The sequence below is a fragment of the Crotalus tigris genome, unplaced genomic scaffold (assembly GCF_016545835.1).
Source record: "Crotalus tigris isolate CLP2741 ecotype Arizona unplaced genomic scaffold, ASM1654583v1 scf7180000021131.477146, whole genome shotgun sequence".
Classification (NCBI taxonomy): domain Eukaryota; kingdom Metazoa; phylum Chordata; class Lepidosauria; order Squamata; family Viperidae; genus Crotalus; species Crotalus tigris.
In genome coordinates, this window is record NW_024098363.1 from 300385 (window position 1) to 321121 (window position 20737).

The 20737-nt window shown below is 37.9% G+C and overlaps 1 protein-coding gene across 2 annotated transcripts in view; it reads left to right on the forward strand.

Moving 5' to 3' along the window:
• SLC41A1 (solute carrier family 41 member 1) overlaps positions 1-20737 on the forward strand; it is a 41754-nt gene that overhangs the window by 16114 nt on the left and 4903 nt on the right. The window contains exons 4-10 of one of the 2 annotated variants that reach the window (XM_039369460.1): positions 2224-2295; positions 5047-5191; positions 5279-5425; positions 9704-9851; positions 11489-11568; positions 16628-16762; positions 18259-18410. In XM_039369460.1, coding sequence (XP_039225394.1) covers positions 2224-2295; positions 5047-5191; positions 5279-5425; positions 9704-9851; positions 11489-11568; positions 16628-16762; positions 18259-18410 — 879 coding nt within the window. The remainder of the gene's footprint in view (positions 1-2223; positions 2296-5046; positions 5192-5278; positions 5426-9703; positions 9852-11488; positions 11569-16627; positions 16763-18258; positions 18411-20737) is intronic. The other variant, XM_039369461.1, reaches the window with a different exon arrangement.

Consider the following 20737-nt stretch of genomic DNA (forward strand, 5'->3'; position numbering starts at 1 on the left):
AACAGCCATCAGAAGTATTTTGGAGCGGCTTTTAAAAATCAGTTTGCTTGATCTTTATGCTGTATGCAAAAGAAGCTTAGAATTACTTCCTGGTTCTCATTTGACATGCATTGACACTTCCAAAATAATTTTATTTGGTTACTTAAGAAAGGAGAACACATTCATCCTGTGCAGGAGATTAAGTGTTTGTTTTTGCCAGTAGCCAAGTTATGTGGATCACTAACCTAATTGCAAGAGAACAAGGAATCCCTGAGCCAAATTCAACAGTAGAACTAAATACAATTTTGTAAGCTGAATGACTTGTGTCCTATCTTTCTCTTTGGACCTTGCCAGATTTGGGACTGCCAGCAGCTTTATGTGTCTTTTCCTCTGAAGCAGTTTTGTTGCTGGTGATGTTTTGCTTTCTATTTCTACTGGTGAAACATGAGAGAAGCATAAATGAGACAAAGAGCCAGTTCACCTAATAGACAGGCAAACATAAATGTGAAAAGGGGAATTATAGAAAGGTCTGGTAATAATGCTTAAGCCACTGATGTAACATTCATATTATATGATTTAAGATTATGAGCTTAAGCCATTATATTTTATCATGGTTTGTTAACAAACCATTATGAATTATGCATAGCCCTAATGAGTTCACACTGAATATTAAATTTTAACCATGCCAGTATAGAGTGGAAGTGATTCATGATTGATGGCTGCTTTAATTGTTCTGTTTATGTATCCATCTATCTCTAGCTATATTACATTTAAAGCAAAAACAAAACAGGATTTCACTGGTTGAAATACTGGGAGATTAGGTTGATAGCTCTAGAGCAGGGGTCCCCAACCCCTGGTCCGTGGACCAGTACCAGACCGCAGCATGACAGCAACCGGGCTGCACAAACAAGCAAAGCTCCATCCTCAGGATGAAGGCAGTATTCGAAACCACACCCCCTCCGGTCTGCAGGAAAACCTCTCTCCACGGAACCAGTCCCTAGTGCCCAAAAGGTTGGGGACCTCTGCTCTATGGAACTCATGATCTTGAATAAAAATAACTATAATAATAGTAATTAACCTGTATTTGAGATACACATACATATATTCATACAGTGTGTTTGGATTTGTAAAAAAAGAGAAATCTTTGGATATAAGTACACTAATTCAGATGATATTAAAAGATTAATGTGTAATTGTAAGCAAGGGTTTTTCTTTTCAGATTGATGGACAAACATCAATATAATAATTCTCCAGCATGACGAGTGGAGAATCCACCAATGGGTTCTGCTTGTCTTCTGCCCGTAGACTAAGTCAGCCAAATTTTTGCTCCACCTCTCCTCCTGAGACGCCCCTTTCCCAGTTTTGACTTAGTCTCAAGCCCGGACAGACAGGTTTTTCTTGGCTCCAGACTTAAAGGACTTTGAATCAGGTTGTATTCTTCTATTAATTTCACCCAAAGAGGGGGGGGGGGAGAGGCAGAGCAAAAATTTGGCTGACTTAGTCTATGGGCAGAAGACAAGCAGAACCCATTGGTGGATTCTCCATCACGCTGAGAAAAGGCGTTCAGGTAAAACAACGCCCCTTTTGCTGTAGTTATCATGTCTAAAAACAAAGGTGGAAAGATTCACTATTACCCACAAGGGAGGAATAGGTGAAGATATGAAACTTGCAGATATGGCTAAATTCCTTGATAAGAGAAAGAATAATATATTTATGACTGGAAATGCCTTATACACATCTTGCATGAAATAAAGAAAAATAAACATATGATTTATGGTTTTTGATGATTAGAAAAAATAATTATAGAAAAGTTCTATTTGCAACCATAGAGTAAGAGATAATTTTCTGTTTGTACTTATAACTGCTGTAAAGAAAATTGGAAACTACTACTTTCTATTTCTTTTCTATTTTCTTTTTTGTACTGTTGTTTTTTTATTCTATATTATTCTATTAGAGTAAACAGAGTAAATATACTCTACAGTATTTTACTCTATTAATTTTTATTAGTTTTTAATCTTTTTAAAAATATTTAATCAAAGCTATATTAAAAATATGATAAGCAAGACACTTGCTAAAGCAGTAAATCTAGAGTTGTAATAGTGAGTCTATCTTCCAGTTCATAATACTTCTGTAGTTATCATACTAAATAAATTTGAAATAATTCAGGAAGCATCACTTCAGCTACTTATTTTAATTTCTCTCTCTCTCTCTCTCTCTCTCTCTGTCTCTCTGTCTATTTTGTAGGCTAACATAGGACAAATGGACACACCAAAAGAGCTCTGGAAGATGATAATAGGAAACATGGCTCTGATACAGGTGAATTTTGGAGAAGCTGACACTTTCTTGATGGGGGGGGCAGGGAAAAAAGCCAGTAGGGGAGGGGAAATCCCACCTTTCTACTACTGGGCAATTTCTGGATACATCTGTCATATAATCATCTGTTCCAAAGAATGTTAAGCAGTCTGTTGGCAGTCACTACTGCTACAGCCTAGAAAAAGTTTCTGTTAAAGTGTAATAGAAGTCCCTTCTGAGTCCTTTCCTGTGACTTAGCAAAAGAATCAGGATTTATCAGTGATGGCAAGAACCTGAGAAAGTACCAGTTTGAAGCACTGGAGAGGCAGACTTACCTAGGACACCCAGCAATTTCTGTCATCTGTCACCACAATTAGAATGACATTTACTAGTCTCCAAAATGGTTCCATGTAAATGAGAATACAGTTTGCTCTTCATGAGGCTGCCGTAGAAGAGCACTTGGAAACTGCAGCTGGAACTGTTATCTCAATAGAGTAACAACTATCTTTCAAGACCTGCACTGACTTCCACTAGATGGTAAGCAGGTGCAGTTCAAATAGTCTGGACTTTATTTTGGAAATCATTTTTATAAGTAGAATTTTTCTGTCTTAAGCAGTTTGGGTAGGATGGTGAACCCCAATGCCTCCTGGGATTCCAAGGATGAGCTTTGCAGTACAAGTAATCCCCGAGTTATGAGCATTCACTAAACGCTTATTTGAAGTTACACGATAAGTGCCCCCTAATGTTTACGAGAAAATCCCCAAATTACGAATGTTGCAGCACCACAGCAGTTGTTCGCCCTTACAAATGACTGCAGAGGCTCTGCAACTTTCACTAAATCCTGCACCGCTCCCCACAACTGCTGCCCCCTCCCTCCCTTCCTGCCATGCCAGACCCACCTTAAGAAGATCTGTCTCCTCTCTGCCACAATTTCTGCCTTTGAGGGAGAGGAAGCTTCTGGATGCGGTAACATCGTGCGAGTTCAGGCATCCGTCCTCTTTTGCAGAAAATGGGTACCTGAACTATCGCGAGATCACAGACCCCAGAAACTTTCATTTTTGGTACAAACTCTGTGCCTTTCTCCTCTCCCCCAACTCCTTTCTGCCACCACTGGAACACTTTTTATCCGAAAGGAGACCCTGTGGAGATGGGGAGCTCCATATGTGAGGAAGTGCAACACTTGAAAATGCAGCAAATTGCTGCTTTTTCAAGCACCCCATTTCCTCACAGACGAAGCTTCCCATCTCCCCTAGGTCTCCATTCGGATAAAAGGTGTTTGAGTGCCTATAGGACTCTTGGAAACGCAGCGATTCACTGCGTTTCCAAAGATCCCATAGGCACTCAAACACCTTTTATCCGAATGGAAACCTTGTGCAGATGGGGAGCTCCGTCTGTGAGCAAACACAATGCTTGAAAACGCAACAAATCCTTACATTTTCAAGCATTGCATTTGCACAGAGATGGAGCTCCCCAAGGTCTCTGGACAAAAAATGTTTGAGCAGCAGTGGCTTGAGTTTCTCCGCTCCATCCGAGAGGAAGGAAACGAAGGCTCAATAAGGCTGGCGCATGCGAGCAAGCAGCGCACCTGCATCTTCTTGAGAGCAATCCTGCTCTGTGCCTCCAGTTTCTTCCTTTCGGATGGAGCAAAGAAACTCAAGCCACTGCTACTGCTTAAGTTGGGAGGATCACAAGGAGAAGAGGGGTCAGGATTTGTGCCAGTCAGGCAAGGAGTAGGTCGGGCTGGCTGGGAAGGGGTGATCGTGGCCACTGAGGTGGCTCCATCACCGCCAGCAACTTGGACGCAGGTGCAAGGGGACTCACCTCGCAATGCCTCTCTGTTCAGTTGAAGGCTTTGTTCCTGCCCTCAAACTAAGGCTGGCGCACGCAAGCGAGCATTGCACTCAGGCCATGGACAGCATTGTTTCTTGCGCCTGGCCAACTCTGATTCCACGCTTTGCCCCATAGGCAAGCAAATTAAGCAAACACTCCCCCCCCCAGAATGGAAGCTTCTGGGAGCCATGATCTCTTTTGAACTCGCATGACATTACAGCACCCAGGAGCTTCCATTGACAGCATGAAAAGCATTTCCAAGCCGACTCTCCTCTCCCTCAAAGGGAAAGAAACAGCAACAGAGAGGATTTTTGCAAGATAAGTGAGTTCGACACAGCAGGAAGAGAGGGGGAAGCATGAGGTATCTTAGTGGGTCGGGGAGTTCCATGGCCTTCCCCACCCTGAGATACCTTATGTGCACTCAATGAGCCCTGTGTGTCTTAACGAGCAGGGAGCGATCTTGTTTGAGATATGAGATTCACTCCCACGAATTTTTGAGTTAGGAATGGAATGGGCAGGCTCCACTGCATTCACAACTCAAGGACTACCTGTAGAATGGTTTGCCTCCCAGAATCAGATTGAGCCTCATCCAGTTTTCCTTTAGAACAGGGGTGTCAAACTGCCAGCCCGTGAGCTGGATGTGTCATCCAGAAGCTGCGCCCACCCCATTGCTGGCAATGGCAAAACCGTCCTGATACATTGCTCAACGTCATGTGATGTCGCAAGTTTGACATGTCTGCTTTAGAAGATCAGTGAAATCAGTTTTCTTCCATGGAAAAGTTTTGACTGAATACGAGGACACTGTATATTGTCTTTTATATTTTATTATTAGTGGCTATGATTTATCTATGTGAGCTATCTAATGTGTGATTAATCAGGCAACATATTTTTCTAACCAATGAACTTATTTTTTTTCCTGCAAATAAACATGGCTGCATTTTCTAGGTTCAAGCAACAGTTGTTGGTTTTCTGGCTTCAATTGCTGCAGTGATATTTGGCTGGATCCCAGATGGACACTTCAGCGTTGGCCATGCCATTCTCCTTTGTGCCAGTAGTGTGGCCACTGCCTTCATTGCCTCCCTTGTGCTGGGTAAGAAACAAATGCTTCCGTGCGAAAGATATTTCATCCATAGTTCATTGTGTAGTAACACTAACATCTCCTTTCTGTCGGCTCTAGGCATGATCATGATTGGTGTAATCATTGGTTCCAGAAAGATGGGTATCAATCCTGACAATGTGGCTACGCCTATTGCTGCCAGTCTTGGTGACCTCATTACCCTGGCTCTGCTTTCTGGGATAAGCTGGGGCCTCTATATAGAACTGGGTAAGATTATGAAGACTACATTGTTCAGTAGGAAATACTGTATGTGCCAACATTTTATAGTATTTAAATACCTTGAACTCTGTAGTTCATTGCTATTGATCTAGTTTTAACATCTAATTGTATAATTGTAATCATCCTTTTTCACATCATCCTTTTTAGTAATACAGAAAAGATACAGACTACATCGCCAGTCTTAGTTCCCATGTGCCACATGCAGTATTCCTAACAATAAGGACTAAACCAGTCAGCCTTGGGGCCAATATGCCAATTAAGATGTAGAATATTCCAAGTGTTGAAAATATGAAAAAAGGTGCTTGGTGAATGAAAGAGGCAGGAGATGAGGAAAATGCATATAAGAAAATGAAATCCCATCCATCTTTTTGCTGGAAAAAAATGGATGGGATATATTGTATGGTGTGTCCTTAAAGAAAGCTAATAAGCAAAGAAAGTAATCAAAAAGAACAAGAAATGGTTATGAATAAAAGAGGGAGAGAGAATGCAGAGTAATTTGGATGAAAATAAAGAATTGTGTTGGAAGTGGGTAAACATTTGAAGAGGGTGTAGCAAAGGGATTGGAATGAAAAATGTGATGAAATGATTAAAGTGAAGTGAGAGAATGAGAAAAGGGGGATTTCATAGATTTCTATGGAAATAAAAGTATTATGTTGGAGTGTAATTGAAATGGAAGCTGTAAATGCTAGTGCTCAAGAAAAAATGTGAATAGTGAACAATGGGAAGATTGCAGATATAAATGGTATAACTAGAGAATGCTAAAAATATAATCTTATGGAGTGGCTGTATAATTTGAGTAGTGGATGAGATGTATGCGATTGCATCTATGTCTGATGATAGGAAGAATGTTACTATTGTTCATATAAATATATTCGTCTTTCTACATTGAGGGAAAAAATTATTTGATCCCCTGCTGATTTTGTATATTTGCCCAGTGACAAAGAAATGATCAGTCTATAATTTTAATGGTAGGTTTATTTTAACAGTGAGAGACAGAATAACAACAAAAAAATCCAGAAAAACGTATTTCAAAAAAGTTATAAATTGATTTGCATTTGAATGAGTGAAATAAGTATTTGATCTATCAATCAGCAAGATTTCTGGCTCCCAGATGTCTTTTATACAGGTAACGAGCTGAGATTAGAAGCACTCTCTTAAAGCCAGAAGCAATCAATCAGATTCCAAATTCTCCACCATGACCAAGACCAAAGAGCTGTCCAAGGATGTTAGGGACAACATTGCAGATCTATACAAGGCTGGAATGGGCTACAAGACAATCTCCAAGCAGCTTGGTGAGAAGGTGACAACAGTTGGTGTGATTATTCACAAATGGAAGAAACACAAAATAACTGTCCATCTCCCTCGGTCTAGGGCTCTATGAAAGATCTCACCTCATGGAGTTTTAATTATCATGAGAACGGTGAGGAATCAGCCCAGAACTACACAGGAGGATCTTGTCAATGATCTCAAGGCAGCTGGGACCACAGTCACCAAGAAAACAATTGGTAACACACTGCACCAGTGGTGGCGAACCTATGGCACGGGTGCCAGAGGCGGCACTCAGAGCCCTCTCTGTGGGCACGCGCGCCATCGCCCCAGTCCTAGGCCTTCAGCTGGGTTTTATAAAACCTTTTCACTTTAGGCCTCCGCTGCCGTAAGCAAAAAAAAAAAGGTTCAATCATTCAGTCAATTTCAACTTCTCGCGGGGAAAAAAAAGATCTTGCAAAGTTGGAATAGATTGATTGAACTTTTTAGTCCCACCCAGTCTGCCGTTACCACTGCAGCCACGCCCACCCAATTGGCCACACCTACCCAATTGGCCACACCCAGCCAATGGGCCACACCCCCTGGCACCCGACGATGCATAAGTGGGTTTTGGGTTGCAGTTTGGGCACTTGGTCTCTAAAAGGTTCGCAGTTACTACACTACGCCGTGAAGAACTGAAATCCTGCAGCACCTGCAAGGTTCCTCTGCTCAAGAAAGCACATGTACAGGCCCGTATGAAGTTTGCCAATGAACATCTGAATGAGTCAGAGGAGAACAGTGAAAGTGTTGTAGTCAGATGAAACAAAATTGAGCTCTTTGGCATCAACTCGCCATGTTTGGAAGAAGAGGAATGCTGCCTGTGATCCCAAGAACACCATCCCCACCGTCAAACATGGAGGTGGAAACATTATGCTTTGGGGATATTTTTCTGCTAAGGGGACAGGACAATTTCACCACATCAAAGGGACAATGCACAGGATCATGTACCATTAAATCTCGGGTGAGAATTTCCTTCCTTCAACCAGGGCATTGAAAATGGGTCATGCATGGCAATGGCCCAAAACCCACAGCCGAGTCAACAAAGGAGTGGCTCAAGAAGAAGCACATTTAGGTCCTGGAGTGGCCTAGCCAGTGTCCAGACCTTAATCCCGCACAAAATCTGTGGAGGAAGCTGAAGGTTCGAGCCGCCAAACGTCAGCCTCAAAACCCTAATGACTTGGAGAGGATTTGCAAAGAGTAGTGAGATGTGTGCAAACCTTGGTGGCCAACTACCAGAAACGTCTGAGCTCTGTGATTGCCAACAAGGGTTTTGCCACTAAGTACTAAGTCATGTTATGTAAAGGAGTCAAATACTTATTTCACTCATTAAAATGCAAATCAATTTATATCTTTTTTGAAATGCGCTTTTCTGGATTTTTTTGTAGTTATTCTGTCTCTCACTGTTAAAATAAACCTACCATTAAAATTATAGACTGATCATTTCTTTGTCAGCAGGGGATCAAAATAATTTTTCCCTCACTGTACAGTATGTTTATTTTGCTTTGTATTTTTGTGATTCTTTGGGTAGAGTAATAATTTTTAATGAAATACTGATTATCTGCTGATGAAGAACTTTGAATTTTTCATCATGTAGTATACAATAACTAAAAGAAATGTTTTGCTTCATTGGAAAGATACTATCACTCCATACTTAAAATATAAGATATATTTTCCCCCTCTTTCTTTGAATTTACTCAATGTCACTCCATGTGGTCAAGGTTCAATTACATTTAAAAACCCTTCCAACTCTGTTATCCTGTTATTCAACCTAGTAGCTTGTATGTTTGCATAGTGATGTATATGTATATAGTTATAAGTTTTTATTTGTTATGTGTGGCTTGAATATTAGGGGCATGATGTTGCTTGCCCCTAAAAGGAATAGTGTAATACATAAATTACAAGTAGGATCAATCTTAATTATGCAGCTTTATTACAAATATGGGTATTTGTTTCTTATTAAAAATATGGGTATTTGTATGTAGAACAAGTGACCCTTTGTCTCTTCTGGGATTCTTCTCATTGAGCAATTGGTAGTACCAGTAACGATCTTAGACAGGCAAATTAGTCCAACTGAAGAAAATGTTCTCTGCCTGCCTGCTTCTCACTTCTGAGATTCTTCCCTAATGGAAAGAGTAAAGGAACTATCCAGATCAGATTATTTGCAGATCAAGAGGCAATCTTAGAATTGCATTAGCTATCTACTCACCCTTTTGAAGCAATGTGGATGTGCTGAGGTACAAACAGTACCTGCCTATAGCTCCTTAAATCAGCATCTTCTGAGCATCCATAGCAAGTTAAGGAGTGAAATGTTTCTATCATCATGCTCTCTGAAGCACGTTTTTGGAATCGAATCTCAAATGTTGCATAGCTACCATATATAAAAACTACAGTTTGATGTAGTGATTAAGGCAGCAGGCTAGAAGCTGGGAGACTGAGTTCTAGTCCCATCTTAGGTGACCTTGGGCCAGTCATTCAGCCCCGGAAAAAAGCAATGGCAAGCCACTTATGAAATCTTACCAGGAAAACTGCAGGGACTTGTCCAAGCAATTACTAGGAGATGATGCTTACTTGAAGGGACAAAAAAAATAATAATCTAGCAACCCATAAATAAAGTGGAAACCTGTCTGTGCAAATTGCACAATGGGTGCTATTTCTAGAATTTCAGCTAAGAGAATAGCAGTTATACTACATAAGTATGTTGCTTAGATATACTGTAGGGACCAGCTACACAAATGGAATCCATTTGTATTTCTGAGATATAGGTGTGGGGATATAGATTTAGGAATTCATTAAAACAAATTGTAGATAGTTTGTGTGTTGACCTTAAAGTCTTCTGCCTGTGGCTAAAAAGAAACGATTGTCTTCTTTAGGTGAAATGTGATAAATATTTCACTTGCTGCTTTGATCTGCTGTATCTGCCATGCACTAATTGTTCATTCAAATCCCTTTTCTTCTATCTAGAAGACAAGCCTTATGTGAATCCCTTGGTGTGTGCTTTTTTTGTTGCACTGCTCCCCCTCTGGATCATCATTGCTAAGCGGAATCCAGCAACCCAGGAGGTACTATATTCTGGCTGGGAACCAGTCATCATTGCCATGGCAATTAGCAGGTATGAATAGCGATAAGAATAGCACTTAGACTTATATACCACTTCATAGTGCTTAACAGCCCTCTCTAAGCAGTTTACAGAGTCAGCATATTGCCCCCAACAATCTGGGTTTTCATTTTACCAACCTCGGAAGGATGGAAGGCTGAGTCAACCTTGAGCTAGTGAGGATCAAATGCCTGGCAGTAGGCTGAATTAGCTTGCAATACTGCATTCTAACCACTGTTCCACCATGGCTCATGAAGACTGCAAGAGTACCCTCCCCACTTCATGAAATTGGGCTCAGTGAACCAAATAAAATTGAAAAGGCAAAACAGATGTTTGAATTTTTTAAATTCAACATAGTTGAGTCCATTCAAAAGCTGAAGGGTATTAAAAAGCTCACTTAGATATTTAATTATTATTTCATTTCCAAAGCTCAGTATTATGTACTAAACCGCCTATGACCCCTTGAGTCATTGTTTCAGAGATATTTTCTTACCAGATTCCTCAGTGCCTTCAACAATGGCAGACCTAATGTACTTGAAAAAATCTTAAAAATTCAGGGAGATATTCAGATAGGTGTCTGCCTTGAAATTAGCCAATGTTTAACTGTATAACAGAGTCAAACATCATGAGTTGACAATAGGAAATGTGTTATGACATTTTGTATTGTTCATAAAATGGTTTATGGTTTTATGTCCTATAAAAAGTTTTATAAAATTTACTAAAGTCATAGGTCCCAGATTTTGGATGTATTCTGTAACTTAGCTCATTTGGGATACCTTGGTTCAAAAAGTATTGCCCTGTGATGCACTGTTTCATCCAGTTAATGATTACAGATACAAGAGTTTAGTAGTATATAGACCAGTGTTTCCCAAACTTGACAATTTTAAGGCATGTGGACTTCAACTCCCAGAATTCCACAGCCAGCGTTGCTGGCTGTGGAATTCTGGGACTTGAAGTCCTCATGCCTTAAAATTGTCAAGTGTGGGAAACACTGATATAGACTAATATTATACCATCCTAACAATCTCAATACTGATATTCCTTGATCAAATGTAATGGAATCCTCTTTTTTAACAAACGTCAACAAAAGTGCAAATTGCCTTCCTTAAACTTTACAGTAAACTATTAAGAATCTTGTTCAGCGTCATGTATTAACACTGTATAATAACAATGATAGAATTTACCTTTTTCTTTTAATTCAGAAAAAAAATGATTTTGGAAGTTTATTCAAATTTAAAAACTAAACAAATCTAGAGTTGCATATCTGTAATCATTTCCCTATGTTCTGATTTTAGGAAGACAATTTTTTTTTTTTTTGAAATCTAGACACACCTTTCAATAGATGGAATGTTCCAGTATTGTGATGAAATGAGCTAAAGAACCTCATTTCTAATATGTCTTTTTTTCCTACTCCTTTTCTTACCTAGAAACAAACTACAAGTGTTTAGGTTCTCAAAAACATTTTATAGGGTGTGCTTGAAAGAAACAAACATTGGGGGAAATTATTTAATGAATGCATGTGTACTTTTAGAATGCACTCAATATTTTCCAAGCATCACAAAAAACAAACAAGTTTTTGAGGCTGTAGCAGTAATTCTTTTATGCAGTTAGCTATTATATCTTTCAATTTTTTTCAATGTTTCTTCTTTCAGTGTTGGAGGATTGATATTGGATAAAACAGTGTCAGATCCAAATTTTGCAGGAATGGCAGTCTTTACTCCTGTTATAAATGGTGAGCTGTTCTTTGTTTTAAGCACTCAACTTCAATATATTTAACACTTGGTGAGAGAGCTAGTGAAATATTCCTGTATGTTGTGGGAATGAAAACTCATGTGACTAATCTTGCATCTTGTTTATGGTCCATGGGTAACTGTAGAAATTGCTGCTTTAGGAACTTCTTCAACTTTCTTGAGCCAGTGATGCATGATGGTTAGGATTCTAAACTACACTGGGAAGTTTTAGAATCAAATCCAAGTTTAGCTGTATGTTATTAGATTATGGGCAGCCATGATGTCTAATCCCAACCTACCGTACAGGGCTATTGTGAGGTTAAAAAGGGAGGAAAGAATGCTATATTTATTTATGTATAGTATTTATAACTCACCCCAATCCTAAAGGACCCTGGAGATATACAATATCAAAGAAAAACATGAGGATAAATAAATCCAAATGAATATCAAAGGCAGAAATTAACCATATACAAAAAAAGCAAAGATGGCTTCCGGATCATGGCAGCTTCAACCATACGAAGAGCTATCGCTCTTCGTTGGCTGTTTTTCTCTCTACCGGTAGACCCTTATGCGGGTCTTAAATCGCCCTGGAGGGGTGACCACCGTCAAGGCTTTTGCTCGGCTGCGGTGGAGTGGCAGCTCCCCCTATAGTCTGAGCTAACTCCGTAGGGCCGATGGAGAAGATCAGTCAGTAAAATGGCCAATCACTTCGCTGTGCCGGCTGAAGTCAGAAAATCATCTAAGCATAAAGAACCACCTTTCCTCCCTCTCTCCGTCCTGAATTATTTTTCCTGCAAAGAGCTTGCTTTTTGGACGACTTCCCTGTTCTAAGGAAGCGGCGTCTATCTGTTTGGTGGGGAAAAAAATACTTCAAACAAAACTACAGTGTAGCACTTATTATATTTTGAGCCTTTTGGATATTGGGCATCCCTGGAAAGATTTGTAGTTTAGAGCATTATTTTACTTACTATACTGAAGATATTTGCTTTTTTCTGTCTTTTTCTTTGTCATTCTTTTTTTTTTATTAAAAAGTTTTACAAAAATTACAATATTAACCCACCCAAAAAACCCCCTCCCTCCCCCACTTCCCAGAGCTGAATACAGGGTTACAAATATGATAATCATAATATAATTAACATTACCAACTATATAAATAACCAAATCCATAATGCACTTTAACTCTCCTTTAACATAAATATAAGCAAATTAAAAGTGAACATAATAATAATGAGAACATAAACAAATTAATATCCTAATTATTAAACAATACAATCCCCAAATAGTTACAGAATACTAATACTAAAATAATAATAATTTCATAATAATACTCTAAAATTCACTCATAGGCTAAATGAAACTTTTTAGTCCCATATATATTCTGAATATAATTTATCCATCTTCTCCAGACCAAAATGTATCTTTCTTGTGAATGATCCTTCAAATAAGCAGAAATCTTAGCCATTTCTGCTAAATTTGACACTTTAATTGTCCGTTCTTCTATAGTAGGCAAGCAATCCTTCTTTCAATATTGCCCTACTAATAACCTTGCAGCTATTATCAAATTCAATATCAAATTAATTTCTTTATCATCACAATCTGTAATAACACCCAATAAAAATAATTGTGGGGTAAACTTTATCTTTCTCTTAAAAATCTGTTGAATGTTCCACCAGATCTTAATCCAAAAGGCTTTTATATTTCTATAAGTCCACCAAATTACCACATCTCCAACATTTGAGCTGTAAATTAGGATACATACAAGACAACTTTTTAGGATCCAGATGCCATCTATAAAACATTTTGTAAAAATTTTCTCTTAAATTGTCATTCTTAACGAGATAAAGGCTTTTAAGGTGCAAAGAAAAAACTTTTTATAGCTTACTGAGGACATCTTGTGGCGAAAATATTTATTGCAATTCTAATCTCTTTGGGTGTTTGGAGATGTTTTTGACCTTCAGGAATTAACAAGAAGAAAAGATAAAGGCTTGGAAACAGCTGTGGGTTGTGTTTGTGATTTAAAAATTGTGGAGGCGGATGTATATGGACTCTTAATAAATATAGTTTCCACAAAAAGATTAAAAGACTCTTTTACTATGGAAATAGAAGACTTTTACCCACAGCTTGACTATGAGCTGATATTGGAAAAAATATTGGAAATGATAGAGGAGACGAAGTCATGGAGAAAAACTAAAGGTTATTTTGCAGAACCACAAGCTGAGCCTCAAACTTTAAAAGCTCAACCTATAGGCCAAGAAGAAGCCTATATGCAACAGTATACACAATCTGAGATGGAAGAAGAAGTTACTGATCAATTGAATTCTGGACTGAACTATGAACTGATATTGGAAAAAATATTGGAAATGACAGAGGAGATGAAGTCATGGAGAAAAACTAAAAATCATCTTCTAGAATCACAAGCTGAGCCCCAAATTTTAAAAGACCAATCTACAGGCCAAGAGAAGCTTATATGCAACAGTGTACACAATTCGAGATGGAAGAACTCACTGATCAATTGAACTTTAGAAAAATCTTGGACCCAAAATCCCAGATTGAGACCTTAAATAACTACTCTATAAATCATCTAACCACTACAGAAGAGGATATCTCACAAGTCTATGTACAAATGGAGAACTTTGAAAATCAAAAAATGACTATAAGTGAAGTTCTCCCATTGCTAAAATTAACAGGAATTAACAGCCTGACTCGATCGATTGAAAGTTATGACAACCTGGATAATCAAACTGAAATTATAATATGGAATAAAATGGACTATATTGCTTGCATGATACTGGAAGAAGGGGAAGGAAATTTTGATCAGATCGTTTTGTTGATAAACATTAGTACTCAAATAGTGAGATTTGATGACATAGATGCAACATTATAGAAACCAGTTTGGTATAGAAAAAAAGCCAGAGTTAGATTTAAAAAAGTGATTTAAAATCTTAATTATTGGGTCAAAAAGGCTTTAGAGATTTGGACTGATTTGACAATCTAATTGAGTAAATGAAAGCAGTAAGATAATAATTGGTGTAATAATATGTTCGTCTTAGATACGATAGTTAATTTGGTTGAGAGTTAAATTTTACTTAACAGGTCGAAATGATTCTCTTTTTTGTTTTTTTACTCTGTTTATATAGAAAACTATTTTGTAATAGAAGAATTAGAGAGATCTATGATAAGAGAAGAAAGGGTATTAATTAATGATGTATTAAGAGATGGAATATATGTGAAAATAGTAGAATGTTATTCTTGAAATTATATGTGGGTTGTAGAAGGGATACCCAAAATTTTATTGATATGTTTGTTTAAGATTAATTGGAATATTTTAATTGAAATTAGTGGAGCTTAAAAGCAGGAGTGATTTTTGTAGATGTAATAATAGGGATGATTCTGTGGATTGATTGAATTTTAAGAAGAAATAGATTAAACTAAATTTGTTATATCGTGTGAGGAAATAGAGGGGGAAATTTTTTAAGGTATTAATTTTAGTTATATATATGACTTGTTTTGCTATGATTGATTACCCTTTCACCACGGTGTTTTCCTGAGCACTTTGATGTAAAAATTAAAAAAACCAATAAATGTGTATTAAAAAAAAGCAAAGATAAAATTCAAGATAGACACTTTTGATCAGCTACGATCAAAAGCATTTTGGAATAAAGGAGTTTTAACTTGTTATTAAATTGTAGCACTATCAGGACTGCATGGACTTCTGAATATTATGTATGTTGTCTTTTGCTCCTAAAAGAAATGAAAAATGTGAATGTTACAAACAGGGACCAGAGACAGAACATTGCTGAGATAGTAGAAGATCATATATGTATGTGCCAGATATAACAACTTACATGTAATGATGTTTTGGATAAAATTTTGAACTCATACACTTAATTAAATGGCAGAAAGATCTATATTGGGGGTATGGTGGGAGGAAGAACTTAACTTGTAACTAACTTAATCAAAACATTACAATAAAAGTCTGGGGGAAAAGAAAGAAATCAAAAGTGATGCCACTTATTGATGGCAGTCCTAGTTGCCATCATTAAGAGAAGACCACATGAGTCATTTAGCGAGGATCTCCAATGATTGTGACTTTTGATTTTCTACAAGTTTGCTTGTAGAAAGCCAGCAGGGAACATGATAAATCATAATCATATGATTGTGGCTTGCTATGACATTATGAGCCAACTACCAAGCACCTGAATCATGTGTTCAGGAAGATACTATGAGTGCTGAAACTCTGAGGACCAGTCAAAGAATTGGTAGAATTGTACTTGTTCAGTACAATCATACTGTTTGAACAGTCACTGAAAGATTGGTTGTTAAATGGGGATCTCTTTACTTCATAAATTCTATCAGTATCTTCTAAAATGAATTAAAGTTGGGGAGTTTTCTCCTTGTTCCAATGGCTTGTATCATAGCATGCATTGCTATTTGTGTGTGAAATGATTTGGTCAATGGCACCTTGACTGAGTTTTAAGTCTTTAGAAAAATGTTCATACATTAAAGCAGGCATGTCAAACTGCCGACGTCATGTGACGTCACGAGTTTGACATGCCGGCATTAAAGTGCCAGTCTGAAAGTCAGTGAGTATTGTAGGTGATCCTAGTAGTAGGATGCTTAGTAGAAATGTGATCTATTTGGAGAGAAATTGGTTATTGGCAGACTCAAAAAGTTAAATAACAGGAAATGAATATTAATATAACCTTACAGAAATCTCCAACTCTCTTTCTATGTGTCTGTTTGTATTCTCTTTACGTGAATGGCCTAATAGTTGTAAAACATGTCCCTTCTTCACTTATATTATTAATTTGAAACTCTCAGCCATGAATTCTATCCATCACTGATATGGTATTGCACTTCACCATGCTGGAACCACAGTAGAAATTGGATGTGCCTCCTATAAGATAGTGTAGATCTTCCCATAAGAAGTTATGGTGATCAGCTTCAGATTGTGCCAGTTGTCTGCTGTACACAAGCATGGGAGGAATTTCTGGATGCATTGTTGTTGAGGAATCACTGGCACCAATATAATGATCATGTGTTGTCTCTGTTTTCTTACAGGTGTTGGTGGCAATCTGGTGGCTGTCCAGGCTAGCCGCATCTCCACTTATCTCCATATGAGTGGGGTGCCTGGAGAGAATTCAGGAATAGCCCCCCGCAAGTGTCCAAGTCCCTGTAGCACCTTCTTCAGTTCAGGTAGCTTTATGAAACATGCTTTGTTTTGAATACTTCCCTTTGAATCATAATATTTTAAAATCCTCTTGCCCAAGCCCTGTCATGCTGCTTCATTGGGGGGAGGAGAAGGCGAGGAAGGAAGGAAGGAAGGAAGGAAGGAAGGAAGGAAGGAAGGAAGGAAGGAAGGAAGGAAGGAAGGAAGGAAGGAAGGAAGGAAGGAAGGAAGGAGCGAGCATATGCCGAGATATACAATCCCAGCAGGGACACTGAAAGTCTGAAGAGCATCCTGCTGCTCAACTAAAGCAAGCAGGCCTCAGTATTGGAAGCAATGATATGGAAAGATTCTGGAGAGAGAAGATTAATAAAACAGCTAAAACATCATTTCATACTGTGTGACAAAAAAAACCCATGGATAGAAAATACAAAAATATTGACAATATAGTGCAAGATGATGAGATCCTCAGGTTGGAGGCATTCAGCATGCTACTGAGGAAGTGTTTCAGACTTTTTTAAAGTAGTAATGGTGTTTATGTCATGGCTAGATTAAAGCCTTTGGGACATCTAGTTGCTGATGTTGTCATGTAAGAAATGAAGTTAGAATTACAGTGTGAACATGGAAAGTAAGAAACATGAACATGGGACAGTTCAACACAGTGAAAGATGAAATGAATCAACAACACTGGCATCTTAGGCATTAGCAAGTTGAGATGGATTGGAATTGAGCCCTTTAGTCAAAAGATCACACTGATTAGTATACAAGATATGAAAAACAAAAAAGGAACAATGTTGCTTTTATAGTTAGCAAGGACATAGCAAGAATAGTACTTGGCTACAATAGAATGCAGTGTCTTTAAACCGAATGTCTTTAAACCCAATTGAGTAAATCTAATTTAAATCCAATTAACTAAGATTAAGTGCTATAGGTGACCAGCATATTTATGAATGAAGAAGGAAGACTTGATGTTGTGGAATGTGTCTATGAAAGGGGAGGCAATACAATGGATTACACTAACACAGCAGTTCCTAGGAAGGAGGGAGCATATTCGGGGGGGCGGGGGAGAGAAGAAACAGCATAATCCAGAGCTGGATCATGGGAAGAGGAAGAGATTTAGGATAGCCATTCCCTAAAATCGCCCATTAGGTTATGATAGTATAGGTTTAGTTTGTTAAGAGTCGATCTCTATGGAGTCAGCAAATAAAGAACTGAACTTTGCCTGAATTGTTTTTCATTGTTCTTGTGCTAAGCTTGACACTTGATGCCGTTTTTTGGAAGCATAACATCCAATTCTTACAGAACTATTTGGATAATAGCGGCATAGGTTTTAGTTGTAGAGTTCAATGAAATATATTACAGTGTCATATTGCAATGGTAGGATATAATGTTCTTTTTAGTATACAATTCTGACAAATAGCCTCAACAACGAATGTACGTTTTCCAATTTACAGTTAAAACCACATAGAAAAGTTTCCTTTCATATGTAGTATATGTCAATTTAAATCTTTATCCATCTCGCCAGCAGATGTGAATTCCCGGTCTGCTCGGGTGCTTTTCCTTCTGGTTGTGCCAGGTCATTTGGTTTTCCTTTACACCATCAGCTCCATGCAGGGAGGTCACACTACCCTCACTCTGATATTTATAGTTTTCTACATGACCGCAGCACTTCTCCAGGTAAGAATTGTCATCAGTTGCCTGGCTTATCTTGTCAGTGGGGATAAAGACAAGATAAGTTATTTTGAAAAAGGGGTCTTTTTTAACATGATTTGGTTAAAACAAAAGTGGGTAACTTTTGACTCAGGAGCCAGATTTTCTCCCCCTGCCGTGTCAGAGCGGGCCCAAATGTTTCTGACATATTTTCACACACATGGGCAAAGGGGACTTTTAACAGTTCTACTCACTTGGGAGAGATATGGATAACTAGAAGGGCAATTTTTTCCCCAAAAAATTATATTTATACATTTTCCTGGGTTCATGATAGCATCCTTCTCAGACTCTTTTTTTTTTTTAATTTTATTTAGGGTTTCAAGAAATTCAGATTTCACTGTTTAGTTCTTTGGCAACATAGTTTGTATTGCAGCCATTATACTGCAGAGTAAAAAAGAGAATTTATGTAGTAGTATAGTTATAGCATTGAAGTCCACGTTCACCTATGAAACTCACTGAATTAATTTGGACCAGATGCTGTTCTTCAGCAACTGCATATGTGTACCTTGGGTACACCTTGTGTACTGTTAAGGGAAGAAGTACTGTTTGCAACATCTTAAGCTCTTAAGAGGCAAGATTTATACCTTAACTAAAACACATACAGACATAAAATAGCAAAACTTGCTTGGAATAAATTAAGATAATTTGTATTGCATATGAGAACCAGTTTGGGCTAGTGGCTAAAAAGGCTAGAAAGTGGAAGCGTGTGAGTGCAAGTCCAACCTTAGCCATGAAAGCCAGCTGGGTGACTTAGGGCCCGTCACTCAGTCTCAGATCAACCCACCTCACAGAATAGTAGTTATGGGGAAAACAGAAGAAAAGTGTGTTGGGTATGTTCGCTAGCTTGAGTTATTTGCAAACAAACTAAAGAAAGTTGAATTGCCAGAAAAGAGCTAAAGTATATTAGTACAATCTGAAGTTGTGTGGCTTAAGCTTAGAAGTGCCATGCAATAAAACTACAATCACATTTTAAAGGAGTAATTTATTCAGAGGTGCTAATATTCCTTATATAAGATAACTGCATATCTCATGTGATACAATACTAGCTTTGAAGTTGAATATATGTGAGAGATTAGAAGTAGAGCTGTATACTTCTCTGAACTGAAAGTATTTTCCCCTTTTGTATTCAAGTTTCCATAGCCATGTGGTAGTGAGAATTAGATTGCCTGCAGGGAGAAAGGGATGTGAAGCACGCAGTGCAATCTTACATAAATTGCTTCTCTCTTTGATCATGCCTTCCTCTGTCTACCTGATAGTAAACTGCCACATCAGATAGAATAGATAATGCGCAATGGGTGCTGGGAAGGCCAGTTGCTTGGAACTGTCCCAGTAGGATCTTGGCTTTGCATGATTCTTCATCAACATTGGGAGGACAGGGCTTTTATCCCAGGATCAAAACAGAGATATGGCTAATAAATACAGCTCATCCTGGGACTCTGTTCTGTTTGCATTTGAAAAATTGGAACAATGAGCTGTAGCCTGTTCCGGGGACACAATATAATTTTAGGGCACTACTGTTGATTTCTGTATCAATTGCCTGTAAGGATTAGGACTTTAAGAGTGTAATAGCAACTTTTAGAAAGTGTCTTCCGAAGTGCAATAGCAAGTTGAATACAACTATTGCCATCTCACAGCATGTATCTATTTATAGAATGTTTATTCTTCCAAAAAATATTTCTCCTCAAGGTATTAGGTACAATAGGTGAAAAAATATTAGCTCCATCCTGCAGGCTTACAACCACAAAACATGATGCAAAAAGAAAAAAAATAAGAGGAAAAATTAAAACAATTTATCTCTGTGATAAAATAATAATAAAAAAAGAAATACAAGAAATACAGACATCTTTGTCATCTAGGAGGTAACATCTGAAGTTGGGCTTTCCTTCAAAGAGCAGATCTCTCTGTCTACAATTTCATCTACTGTACAATACTCTTTATTGTAGCATTATATATCAATGAATAGCAGTAAGAAGTTATGTAAAATAACTCAAAATATCTCTCTCGAAGTTTATCAATGATACAAGCATTGGAGAGGGGGACTTAAGGCACCCAATTTGAAATTATATTATGATGCAGCCGCCCTAACTTGGTTAAGTGATTGGCTTAATTTAACAAATATGGATATTCTTTTTTTGGAAGGTTGGGATTTAATATATGGTTGGCATGCATATTTAATTTTTAATAAGAAAGTTGATCGGACTTTTAAATCACATATTTTGAGGAATGCCTTACTTCGTGTTTGGAAGAAGTATTATTATAGATTAAATTATAAAATACCTATCTGGGGGATTCCC